At 35.6% G+C, this 13940-nt stretch overlaps 1 protein-coding gene across 6 annotated transcripts in view; it reads left to right on the top strand.

Moving 5' to 3' along the window:
- Wasf1 (WASP family member 1) overlaps nt 1-13519 on the top strand; it is a 79770-nt gene extending 66251 nt beyond the window's left edge. For 5 of the 6 annotated variants that reach the window (XM_003466045.5, XM_005002025.4, XM_063254001.1 and 2 more), the window contains exons 3-9: nt 2447-2581; nt 6144-6297; nt 7288-7405; nt 8470-8642; nt 9720-9899; nt 11042-11670; nt 12658-13519. In XM_003466045.5, the coding sequence (XP_003466093.1) occupies nt 2447-2581; nt 6144-6297; nt 7288-7405; nt 8470-8642; nt 9720-9899; nt 11042-11670; nt 12658-12815 (1547 nt within the window). In that variant the 3' untranslated portion in view covers nt 12816-13519. The remainder of the gene's footprint in view (nt 1-2446; nt 2582-6143; nt 6298-7287; nt 7406-8469; nt 8643-9719; nt 9900-11041; nt 11671-12657) is intronic. The other variant, XM_063254002.1, reaches the window with a different exon arrangement.
- Nucleotides 13520-13940: the final 421 nt, after the last annotated feature.

The raw sequence follows: 13940 nt of genomic DNA, 5'->3' as shown, positions 1-13940 counted from the left end.
AAAATGTATGTCCTGGGTTTTTAAATAAGGTTTTTCCTAGGAGAACATACTTCTTTGCAGTAGGTGATTACTCAAAACCTAGAAGTACCTTTCTATACATTTTTTCTCCCCCTTTTTATTGTTTAAACTATTAGGATGCTGATTACCTAATGAGTCCTTGCCGGTTTTTTCCCATGGCTTTCTCTTACTGAATATAATCAGTTCAGCTTATCAACATGAACTAGTAAATGTCTACTTATTTCCAAACGGATTACTTAACAAGTAGTTATACTCACCTATTTCCTCCTATAACAAAATACCTGAGTGTGTATACTTAAAAATGAAAGAAAGAAACCTGTTTAGCTTACAGTGCTGGAAGCTTACAACTCCAAATGGAGCAGCCTCATTTGTTCAGCCTCTGCTAAGGGCCCTTTTGACGGGGTCGTAACAGGATGGAAATAGGGAACCAGCTGAGTACAGAAGAGGCCGAGTGTGTGCAATGACCTTGCTTTATAAATAACCTAACCTCTTGAGAACTGTTTGAAACCAGTATTAGTCCCTTTCTAGAGTGATGTCCCATGACCTAATTACTTCGTATCAGGCCCTGCCTCTACAGGTCCCTTGGGCTGCCCCACTGAGGGCTGAGCTTGAACACATGGTCTTCAGGGGACAAGCCATGTCTAAACCACAGCCTATGGATAGGTAACAGGCTGGAAGATGAGTAGGAGGGTGGGTGAGTAGGTTGGCTTGATAAGGCAAACTGGATAGACATTAGAGAGGTAACACTGAACACTTTGTTGTATCATAGAGCCAAATGGTTCTTGTTTCAAAAGACTGTAGTAACTCACTGGTTTAAAGGGCCCCGAATATGATAAACACAGAAATTGTCCCAAACAGTGTGAGTAAATATGTAATTAACATCATGAATGGTTTCAAGAACTGATAAAAAGAGATATGATAGGTAAAATCGTTAAGGGAGGCTTGCAGAATGAGTCATCAGTGAATCGGGCCTCTGAGGAACAAAAGAATTTGAAGAGGGAGAAAAGAATGCAGGAGGGGAGGAGTGTCAACATGCATGACCCTGGTGAGTAAGAAACACAGAAATACTGTGTGCAGATTAACGCACAGGTGATGATTGTAGGGTCTTGAGTAGAGAAGGGATAGTAAAGGTGAGGGCAGCTGGAATTCCGCCATGTGCAGTATCACAGTGTAAACGTCCTCCTCTCGGGAAGGGAAGGGGAGGTAGATTGAGAGTGCACGGAGGGAATATTACAAGGTACTTTCGCAGTTTGTGTGTGTGCTTTGCTCTTTAAAATTTTAAAAGTTGTGGAATTTCTCTCCAGAAAGGTGCAGATGCAGCAAAATTCTGCATATCACTTCACGAGGAGTGGGGGTTACAGAATAGGGTTTCCTAAGCTAACCTCCTGTGGGGATGGAATTAGTCCTGCCGTCTCTGTGTCACTACCATTTGTATCTGTAGCATCTGGTGACCAATAACTTTGTGTCTGCATTTTTCTGCATTTGAGTGCTTGTCTCACTGCCAGGGAAACTCAGCGTCTCATGCTATCCTGAACATTATCCACACATGTAATGAGCGTCTCTGTGTGAGCTCTGTGGCTCTTTCCTGGTGCGATAGTCAGCAGCTCCCTGTTGTTGGCTTTCTGTTTCTATCAAGTATACTAGCAAGCACTTTCACTCTGTCTCTTTCCTGTAAGTTCTCTCTGAGACTGATACTTCTGTTCCTACTTGACAGATGAAAATTGATAGCAAAGTCTCAAAGGGAATGGAGCAAAGAGTTGGGCTTAATGATTAAGGTGCTTTTTGTGTGGATTTAAATATGTGTTTTCTCTGTTCAGAATTCATCAACGGCAAGATAGTCTTCCAGTTATTTTGATTTACTGTTTGGTAATAGGAATATACAAGACCTGAGAAGTATAAGGATTTTTTATTTTTAATTATTTTTAAAAAGAAATTACACTAGGAGAGTGTGATATGTCCCTGATAAGTTTTCCAAATCCCTGTTTTGGGCTTATCTGAGACAGGACGTCTAGGTTTATAAAAAAATCTTGCATTTTGTCATGTCTGAAGTTCAATGTGGGTAGAGAATCTGCTTGTTCATACTGATTTTGGATTGAAAGATATATTATTTGTATATACTTTCACAGAATTTTCCTTAACCCTCATCAGGTAGATAGCTATGGATAAAGCAAGGAAAATATTTCCATGTTAGACCTACATCATCCAGAAGGAAGCTTTGACAGTTTTAAAATCAGGTTTCCCAGGGTTTGTGCTCCCCCCCCCATAATGCTTCAGTGACTTTATGTTTAACATGAAGATTAAAGTTTAAAATAGCTCTTTAAATAAATGCTAAATTCAACAGGACAGCACTTTTAAATGTTAAATTGTCGATATTTACTCTGATCATGATCACATTAAATGTTACGGTACATGCTTTATTTTTGCTTAGGTAAATATGCCGAAGATATTTTTGGGGAATTATTCAATGAAGCACATAGTTTTTCCTTCAGAGTTAACTCATTGCAGGAACGTGTGGATCGCTTATCTGTTAGTGTTACTCAACTTGACCCTAAGGAGGAAGAGTGTAAGTTACTCATGTTATGGTTTCTTTCACATGTATTTTGTTAGATGAGATGAGTAATATATTTAAGAACAGCATTAAATATGAATTTATTACAATTTTTTGTATCCATAGCCTTTGATGTACATGTTGTAATAAATCAATGTATTATCTACAAATACCATCAGGGTGGCTTTTCATTTCTACTCTGTCTCTTCTTTTTGTAACTATTTAGCTCTTAATTTGATAGATATTTCAAATAGGCTTTTTCTTCAATTCACTTCCTCTTTTCTCCTTTATGATTTATATGTATACGTTGACTTACAAGTAAAAATTAATTGATAAGTACCTGGATTGGTAAGAACCTAAGTTTTCATTCAAAACAGTGCAGTCCCTTTGAGCGTGTTTTTGTGTGTATCTGGAAAGTCATTGTGTGTGTATTGCAATACTTGAATCTAGTCACTTAACTGAATGTCACTGCCCACTTTAAATGAACATTTCAAAAACAAATTGGCACTGCATAGGACAGAAATATTCTATAGCAAGATTAAATCAGGAACATCAGATTAAAAAGCCACATTGCTGAGTAAAATAATGCTAGAAATCATACTGATAAAAGTACTTTTTGTGCCTTGACAGAATACCCTGAATGTTGAGGTTTCCCAGATACCTCTTTTTTCTAATTTACAAAAAGAAATAGAACTACTAAGATTGTTAATTTTCATTTATCCTCTATAGAGAATTGATATGAATATTTTAGAACCCTCTCTTCAAAATGGTTTTGCTTGGTTACGTTTTTAACTTATACAATGAAAATGTTGAAAGCTGTGACTGGAAAGGCAAAAAGTAAAATACAATGGAACAATGCATATCTTGGTGATAGAACGAAGCATTTTTGATATAATCTAATTTAATATGTAAATAAAGAGAAATATTATGCTCAGTTTATACTGCCTGCAAGAAATATAAACCCATAGCTCTTGATACAATATAAAACAAAGCTCTGTTTATTGTATGCCTTAAAACTCATTCATTATATTTGAAGCAAGCAGTTGAGCAATTTTTTTAGTGTATTTAACAGTTAGACCACTATCTCTACAGTCAATTCTGTAACACTTTTGTTCTCTAAAGAAGACCCCTACACCTTAGCATCCACTCTCCGTTTTCTTCTCCCTACCCAGTCCCAAGGAATCAAGTCTACTTTTTTATGTTTGGGTTAGCCTTTCTGAGCATTTCATTTGTAGAGTGTAATAGTCTTTTGTGATTGACGTCTTTTACTTGCCATCATATTTTCAGTGTTCACTTAGATTGTAGCCTATATTTATATTTCCTGATGACAATGATACTGTCTTTTCATGTGCTTATAAGCCATTGTATGTCTTCTTTGGAGAAATAAACAATGAGCAACTGCTCATTTATAATTTTTCTTGGTGGTATCTTTTGAAGTATATACATTAGTTACATTTTATGAAATTCTTATAATAAGCACTAGTGGTTAAAAATGTTATGACCATCTATACTTTAAATATATACTTTATGACTCAAATATCTCTTTCTAAATATCTCACATATTTAGTTACACATTATGTCATCTGACAGTATCAATGACAGTTCATATGTAACAAATAAAAATTATCAGTAAGTATATGTATTTCAGAATTATGTATAATTTCCTTTAAAATTCCATGAAGTAGTAGAGAAGAGTTCTGAATCTAAAAGCTGAACCCCTTAGTTTCAAATTGCTTTGGGAAAGTTGTTTAGAGGGTTGTTTAACCTAGATATTGAAACTTAGTGGGAACTCAAACATGGTAACACAGTATAACTTAGAAAATATGTAAAAAAAATGAGTTATGAGCAAAGATTTGTATAATTATATTTAATTCAATTATGTTTACAAATATTGTGCTTAGGTGTGTAGTATTATATAATTAATATCAATTGTTGACAACCTAGAAGGAGTTTTGTCACACCAGTCTGTTAGCAATAACACAAATTATACATGACAGGGTTTGAAGGTACAGAGGTGTATCATGCTTATTACCATAGATGGTCTTTATATCAATTGTCAACAGAGTTTGGGGAGATTAAGCCCTATGTTGCGCCTTGGTTACATACTCGGGGTTAATAATGAAAGTTAAGAATGCTGAATTAATACATAGAGTAGAGGACTGGCAAGAACTGGGCCATTTTGACTGCAGAAAGCTGCTTCTGACAGCCTGAATGAGAACAGTGTGTGGCATTATGGCACAAGGATTAGCCCCAAAGACAGATCACATTTTTGTTCTGGTTTTGCTGCTTGTTTATCATTAGGCTAGTTACGTATTTTCTAAACTTGACTGTCTTGTATTTAAAAATGGAATATAATTCCTTCTTTACTAAATTGTCATAAAGATGAGATGAAAATCAGTGGAAGCCCTAGCCTTTATAGTATGTATTTGTTAAGTGATGGTGAGGAAAAAACCTTTTCCTTTTCTTCATTTTGTTGTGGTGCTTTATGTATCAGTGAAATCGCTGTAAATGCATTTCTGTGACCATGGTAGGGCCAGCCTCCTTGCTCCATCTGTGCCACGGGTCCAAGTCTTCATGTTGCATATATGTTTCTTAGAAGAATGATAGATATTTATTTTAGTGAACAGTAGTTTTGGAATTGTTACAACAGTTGGTCACAGACCTCACTATGGTGTAGAATGTTTGTATACTTAGGCTGTATTAACTATGTCAGGAGTTACCTACTTTTTAAATGTGAAGAAATCACTAAGAATTAAAGATACAATATTTTGATCCCTTTTTTCGCTCTCTCTCTCAGGCTCCTGTGAATAGAACACAGGTCCCGTGCACACTAGAGGGATCCCCTATCATCTAGCTAAACCCCCAGCCCCGTACACTCCTTGTTTTAATTGCAAACCTCCCCTCAAAGTGATGGGGCTGTGCCAATTACTAGGAAAACTGATCTGTAAGACAGTCTCAGTCTTTAAGAAGTTAAAGTTAGGTGGAAATCCTTATAGTACAGATAGAAGATAAGCAAGATACAGAATAATATAAATCACTCATTACTTGATAATATTCCTTAAATTTGTTTTACCTTTATAGACATGTATAATATTTTTAGTGTATATAAGAGGTCAACAGTGTGTTTAACTAGAATGACACTGACAACAACCAAGTATTTCTTTGAGAGTTATTGCTGTGAGCTAAAGAAAAGAAATAAGAGAAAACAGGGAGAAGAGGAGAATCTAAGGTGACAGGACCCAAGAATGACAGTTTGTAAAGGAAAGAAAAAGATATATTTGGTGGAAAATACTGTATAGATATATGTTGTAATCAGGGCCTAGTGAGCTTTGGAAATCACAAGTTGTATTAAAACTCATCTGATTGAGAAAATAAGGTAGAGACTGATCGCAGTAAGTGTAACGATAGAGCATTTGAAATGATTCCTAATTCATCCTTCACTATGAGGACAGCCTTTTGAGCCATGCCAACATTTTCAAATATATAGAATATGAATCTATGGTTCCCATAATTCAATATGAATTTATGGTTAAATCATTTTAGGAAAATAAAATATGAATTCTTTTTTTTTTTAAAGTGTCTCTGCAAGATATAACAATGAGAAAAGCTTTCCGAAGTTCTACAATTCAAGATCAGCAGCTTTTTGACCGCAAGACTTTGCCTATTCCATTACAGGAAACATACGATGTTTGTGAACAACCTCCACCTCTCAATATCCTCACTCCTTATAGGTCAGTAGGTTAATAAATACGGTTTGTTGTTTATCTTATACTTCAGATTTAAATGCCAAATCTCCGAACATTATTTTATTGGACTGTTGGCCAACACAGAGAGCCTTCCCTACCTGCCTTCAGAAAATCTTTGCTTTATCTACTATAGATGAGTCCCTGAAGTTCTGTTACACAAAAATCAGGACCTATTTAAGGGAGTTATTTTGACAAGTATTAGGAAAAGCTATAGGCACATATAGTAATATAAGGAATTATTAATGTCTTTTTAATGTTTAATTAGATGAAAAATAAACAGCTAATAAATTTTATAATTTTTGTTTCTATCTACTCTTGACATATATGTTAAGTTTTTGCATAAGGAATGCATATTATCTGTTTTCAAAATGCTTTTTACTACTTAAAATCTGGAATTAGTCTTTTCTTAGAGTTCTTTCATGATTTGTCAAGTTGGTAAATTTAAGATGCACAACACATATCTTGAATGAAATGGTATTCAAATCGTTATTTGAAACTGTACATCAGTATGCAGGTCATTGGGTATAAATGTAACTGTTGGGATGATTGTTAAGCTTTTGGATTTAGTACGATAATAAAGAGTCTTGGCAGAAACTCTCTCCTAAATGATGTTACTATTTTTTCAGGCTTTTCACTGTAGCAGAATTATTTATAATTATTGAAATTTCTGAAAGGACTTGTATAAAATTTGGTATTCAATAGAAGTTAAAGATGGAATTTGCTTATTGCACTTTAATTAACTTTTATTAATTCCATCTCTGAAAAGTATCTGGGTTTGTACTTTCTTTCGTTTCCTTTCTGATTTGTAAGAAATTTTGTATTGTTGCAATATTCTATTTAACAATATTTTAACATGGCTATATTTTATTAATGTGAGAGGTAAAACATTTGTTTAAAAATTATTTCTGTTCTGATTGCCTCTCTATCTTACTAATACATTTATCTTACTAATACATTTTAAATGGTACATTGCAGAGATGATGGTAAAGAAGGTTTGAAGTTTTATACCAATCCTTCATATTTCTTTGATCTATGGAAAGAAAAAATGTTGCAAGATACCGAGGATAAGAGGAAAGAAAAGCGGAAGCAGAAGGTATTGGAGAATATTTTAAAATTAAAGTTATTTTTGTATATTTGTTTGTTTTATGTGTAGAACTGTATTAGTCCTGTACTTTTGACAGTATTATTTTGTCTATGTATGGAAACTTTTCTAACTATAAAGGTAACTAATGGTGGCAGATAAGGAATTACGATTATGATAGGATGGTACAGTAAGTTCCCTAACAGCTATGCACGGAGGGTTTGAGTAGCACAAAACAGCATCTGCGTTAGCCAGCAGAGAGGGTGCTAAACACTGGAAACAAAGCGTATGATGAATCCTGCAGAATAGTTAGGAAGTGAGTGGACCAAGGAATAAAGGGGACAAAGAAACAGGAGAATACTGTATAGATGCTGGGAAAGTAAACAAATTAAGCTAATATTTTCTTGCCATAGAGCTATCCTAAATGTGTTCTAAATGTTTTGGAAAGATTATATTCTCACTGTATTTCTGTTACCTGTCTGCTGGACCATCGTTTTCCACTTTCTAATAAAATTCACTTGCATTTGCTTTATTTCATTTTAATAATAACTGGAACTATAAAAAGCAAAATGAATCCAGGCAGAATTCTGAAGGATGCACATTCTGTCTTCACCGTTCCTCTGTTTCTGCTATAGCTATCCTGCTTTCCCAAATCCATAATGCCCTCTTGTTACCATATTCCGGCTAGACAGTGCTGTCTGTGTTCTAGCCAGAGTTTGAAAGCTGGTGATTGGCCAACTAAATTATGTCTGTAAGCCCATTTTGTTTGCCAAACACAGGAATTTTTAATTTTTTGAACTAGAATTCATTAGGTGGACCTGCCTAGCTGATGCACCAAATGCCCCCATCTTATACCTGCCTGGCTTCATTCACATATGCTGTCACCCCTCTTTTGGTTATTTGGTATTTCAACACCTTCTACCCTGTAAAAACACTTTCTTTTCCTGTCATAAAGATCCTGCTTTCTGTTGAGTAGTTCATTGTTTTTTTCAATATTGATGTGAGAATTTTGTTGTAACCTCATTTAAAAAAATTAACACTTAAAAATTTGGCTTTGTTTCATAAATTTGCTGTAGCAGAAAAATCTAGATCGTCCTCATGAACCAGAGAAAGTGCCAAGAGCACCTCATGACAGGCGGAGAGAATGGCAGAAGCTGGCCCAAGGTCCAGAGCTGGCTGAAGACGATGCTAATCTCTTACATAAGCATATCGAAGTTGCTAATGGCCCAGCCTCGCATTTTGAAACAAGGTTTCTCTTTGTTTATTTTTTTGTAAACATAGGACAGTGCTTTATTTGTGATATTTGTACTTCTAAGTAATGGGTTTTTGAACTGTTGAACTGAAAGACCTTGTAAAGATGATTCCAAAACTTTTGACCACTGAGCCTCCTGAAATCTCACCTTGGGAAGATCATTTTAATACTTGGACTTCATTTTTGTCATTTGTAGAAATCAGTGATTGGAGTGAATGATTTTTAGGGTTGTTTTAGCTTTCATCTGCAGTCTCAGCTACCTCTGTTTCAGGCAGAGTCTGCTAGACTTTCATAATAGAATAGGGTTGAGAAATTTTTTGAAGTGTTACTGATTTTTGGCAAGTTAAGAGTTGAAGCCAGGTTCTGTCTTGTCCTTTTTCTGTTCTCTGGCTTCCGAAGGCACTTTTCCTACCTCAGATGTATCAGAACTATCAAACAAAATTATAAATCTTCCTTTGAGAGATACAAACAGATCCTTTGTCTTTCTTACTGGCCAGAGGCCCTAATCTAAGTTACATACCACGATAACAAACACATTATACTGGCATGTATGTCTGAAGAAATTCATTTGTGTATTGTCACGTTGATTTTTTACGGAAAAAGCTTACTGTTTTCTTCTGAATAATACATACATGTATATTATTGGCCAGAAGTGTAAATTATCTTGGTCTATTATAAGAGGAATTATTTTCATATTTATAAGATTATATGACTTTTAATTCTTATGAGTCAAATTAATATTCTATCTAAAATAATAAAACAAACCTAAATTAGTTGTAATGGTAGTCACAGTAAACCTAATTAGCAAAGAAAAGTTACAGTGTGAACAGCATTCTGTACTTTAAAAGAAGTATTAATGTAATAAATTTCTGTAAGTTTTTAAACTCAGTTACAATACTGACATTCAAAAGATAAACTTTGAGCCAGGAATATAGCTCAGCAGTACAGTGCCTGCCTGGCAAGCCTGAGGTCCTGAGTGCAATTCCCAGTACCAAAAAAAAGAGATAACTTTATACTTTATTTCTCAAGTAGTTCAAAAGAAAAATGCACTTAAATTGTATATATTTCTTTCAGACCTCAGACATATGTGGATCACATGGATGGATCGTATTCACTTTCTGCCTTGCCATTTAGTCAAATGAGTGAGCTTCTGACTAGAGCTGAGGAAAGGGTCTTAGTCAGACCGCATGAACCACCTCCGCCTCCACCCATGCACGGAGCAGGAGATGTGAAACCCATACCTACCTGTATCAGGTATGTTGGGACGAGAATATGAGGTTTTATCTACGGGTCAGCAGCCGGTATTTTTAAAGGCTCAGATAGTAAATATTTTCAGCTTTCTGGGTATATGGTTTTTGTTACAGTTGTTCAGTGTTTCTTTCAGTGTTGTATGAAAGCAGCCATATACATACACAAATGAATGTGTTATATTTCAGTAAAACTTTACTTACAGAAACAAGGAGCTAATCACATTAGACGTGCGGGATGTAATTTGCCATCATGTAATTAGAGCTGACATCCTCCTGGGAAAATCTGGCTAATAAGAATTTAAAGACTAAAATGTGTTTCATTTTATTATAGCTTAGTTATTAAGTATATCTTATACAGTGTATTAAGAAAAAGCAAGAATTTCTTTAAATGTGGTAAAGGCCTAAGAAATGGGAACCAAAGATTTGGTTATGGATGTTAATTTGATATTAAGAAAAATACTTTAGGAACTTCAAAGGCAATAGCCAGTTGCTTTTAATAATCTTTCAATAAAGCTATTTTGAATTTCATCTAGTTGGTTATCCAAAATATAAAATTTTAATAGAAAAAGATTAAAGAAAATTTCTGATAGAGAACCAGAAATCAGCATTACGATTTTCAGTTAAAAAGCCAGCCTTCTACTACTGACTCATTTGATGTTCCAGCCTCTGGAAGAGAGTTGTAAATTTCCTTTGTGGTTTTTAATTAGCTGTCATTGACTTCACTGAAATGACACACGATGAATCTTCATAACTGCGGTATTCTTACAGCATTATATTAGCTGCAAGCGTTGCTGCAAATATTGCAATATAATAAGTGTTGAGTCATTACAGAAACTCATATCACAGTATAGAATTGAGCATTATATTCGTCAAAGTAAGCATAAAATGCTTGAATGGACATGAAAGTTGCATGAGATGATGAGACCATTAGAATATTACAAGTCAAAACACCACCTTCTAGTTTTCCTACTGATGCACTTTTAGTTCTCATTTCTTTAGAAAGAGTGTTAAAGAATTTAAAATTTGTATAGGAACATGTTTATTTGTCTACTTTGATGTGATTACTCGTAGTCGTTTACAGTTTCTCTGATTTCACCATTTAGTTTCCTGTTTTAATGACTTGCTAGGATCTCTTTATCGTTTCAGTTCTGCTACAGGTTTGATAGAGAATCGTCCTCAGTCACCCGCTGCAGGCAGAACCGCGGTGTTTGTGAGCCCCACTCCCCCACCTCCTCCACCACCTCTGCCATCTGCCTTGTCTACTTCTTCATTAAGAGCTTCAATGACTTCAACCCCTCCCCCGCCAGTACCTCCCCCGCCTCCACCTCCGGCCGCTGCTTTGCAAGCTCCAGCAGTGCCGCCACCTCCAGCCCCTCTGCAGATTGCCCCTGGAGTCCTCCACCCAGCTCCTCCTCCAATCGCACCTCCTCTAGTACAGCCCTCTCCACCAGTAGCTAGAGCTGCCCCAGTGTGTGAGACTGTACCGGTTCATCCGCTCCCGCAAGGTGAAGTCCAGGGGCTGCCTCCACCCCCACCACCGCCTCCTCTGCCTCCACCTGGCATCCGACCATCATCACCTGTCACGGTTGCAGCTCTTACTCATCCTCCGTCTGGGCTACATCCAGCTCCATCTACTGCCCCAGGTCCCCATGTTCCATTAATGCCTCCATCTCCTCCATCACAAGTTATATCTGCTTCTGAGCCAAAGCGTCACCCATCAACCCTACCTGTAATCAGTGATGCCAGGAGTGTACTGCTGGAAGCAATACGGAAAGGTAATTTCTCAGGCTCATGGAAGCCATTGTTGTGGCAGCATTGGAAATTCTCTAAATACTTAAGACAGTAATGAATTAGGGGCTGGGGATTTAGCTCAGCGGCGTAAGCGCCTGCCTTGCAAGCAGGCAGTCGTGAGTTCGATCCCTGGTACCGATGAAAATGAAAAAGACAAAAAAAAAAAAAAAAAAAGACAGTAATGAATTTCTCCTAAAATTTTAAGTGATCGTGTTTCTGCTTAAATAGCATTTAGAAAGTAAAGCTAGACCCAACTTATACTTTAAATCATTTTCAAGAAATACAAATATGATTTTATTTTCATGTTTAGTAACAACTCAGAATGTTTGAGTAAGATGTATAAAGCACCAGGCTTAAATGTTATAGAACATTTAATTATAATGTTTATGCTTTATATAAACAATAACCCCTTTAAAAATATTTCCTTCAGTGTTAAAGCTGTTCATTTGAGTTACCATTGACATTTGTTTTACCAGATTCCTTTCCAAGGCTAACGTTTTCCCTTAGTAACAAAAGAAAGACTTCTCATATTTATTCATTTATTCAGTCAGCATTTCCTAAGCAGCTACTATATTCTAAGCACCAAGAATATAGAATGGGTAGTGGTGCTTTTCCTTCAATTATCGGAGATAGTAAAGCCACAGATAATATATTCAGCAGTGTTTAATTTATTTGACCCTAGAAGTTACAGAAGAAATGTCTCACCCTAACTTCTTAGGGAGTGCCCAGCAGAGAAGTTAAATAGACCGTGATGGATGAACTGTAGGTAGCACAAACTGATTCACGGATAATATCAGTAGAAGATTTGATGACCTCTAAAAGTGATTCTTTCAAATTCTTTTTAGTAGCTCTTGCTTTTTTATTTTCCAGTTAGTATTTCTTATATGCACTTGATTTTACTTCAGGAAGATGAATAATATCTAGTGTTTAGCATTTTGATTTAAAATGGATGATTTGCATTTACTAATCAGGTATCCAGCTACGCAAAGTAGAAGAACAGCGTGAGCAGGAAGCTAAGCATGAACGCATTGAAAATGATGTCGCCACTATCCTCTCTCGACGTATTGCTGTGGAATACAGTGACTCAGAAGATGACTCAGAATTCGATGAAGTAGATTGGCTGGAGTAAGAAAGTGCATTGATACATATTACAAAACAGAATGCAAATGTCCTTTGTGGTGCTTGTTCTTTGAAAATGTTTGGTCATTCTAGTGTTTGCTTTCTATACCTTATAATAAATAAATAATCCCTTCCTCCATAATTTTTGTTTTCTAAGAAGAAAAGGATTAGCATACAATTCAAACTAAATGTTTTACAGTGGCTTATCTTGTTTCTTTTCCCCCCTGAAAAGACATAATTTGGTCCAATAAACAACTAAGTATTAAGCATGGACAGCTGTTAGAATAGCAGATTCAGTTTTTTGATATATGTTCATTGTGCACTTTGTGAATTTTAATTTAAAGGAAGCAACCGAGGTTGAAATTTTGAGGGCAGCTGTATCTGTTAATGAGCCTTATTCCATTTCCTGATGTTTTAAAAAAAGAAACACTGCCTTGAATATGAGTACACTCAGAAAGTACATTTAGCTTGTAGTGTTGAATTCTCTTTAAGGAATGCTTAAAGTTTTTTTATTATTTTATTGTTTTAAATACTTGCCTTATTTGAATGTTTAGCAGACCCTTTTCCCACGTACATATTGTGTGGTATGATTTTGCTTGCCTATAGGAGTTTAAAATTTTTTTCATGTGAAATACTCTGAATTAAACATCCATGTAACTTACATAACTGTTAAGAATAACAGTCTGGTTTAATAAATGATTCATTTTAAAAGTTCATGGGTTTTGCTCTTTGAGTAAGATTATTTCGAGTAGTTCATCAAACATTGTAAAGTAGGCTCTAAGTACATAGACAATAAATTAAAAATTAAGACATAGCTTCACCAATATAATCTCTTAGTTTTGGATATTCATATTGTCCAGTATTATACAGTAGTTTTAGGCCATTTTTTCCTAAGGTTGCAAAGTCTGTATTTCTTTTTATGCTCTTGACTTGACATCTAATTTCAGTATACTGTACCTTGACATTACGTATATGTGTTTTAATGGTTTTTCTTGAGACAAGCTCTCACTATGTAATCCACACTGGCACCAAACTTACTGTGTAGCTGGGCTGGCCTCAAACTCATGGTGATCCTCTTGTCTGAGCCTCCCAAGTGCTGAGATTACAAGCATGCATCATCATGCCTAGCAACGTT

This window comes from Cavia porcellus, unplaced genomic scaffold, assembly GCF_034190915.1.
Source record: "Cavia porcellus strain 051 isolate PalLab524CR breed Dunkin Hartley unplaced genomic scaffold, mCavPor4.1 scaffold_7, whole genome shotgun sequence".
In the NCBI taxonomy this organism is placed as follows: domain Eukaryota; kingdom Metazoa; phylum Chordata; class Mammalia; order Rodentia; family Caviidae; genus Cavia; species Cavia porcellus.
The sequence above is the reverse complement of the archived record's forward strand: the minus strand, read 5'-3'. Positions and strand labels throughout refer to the sequence as shown.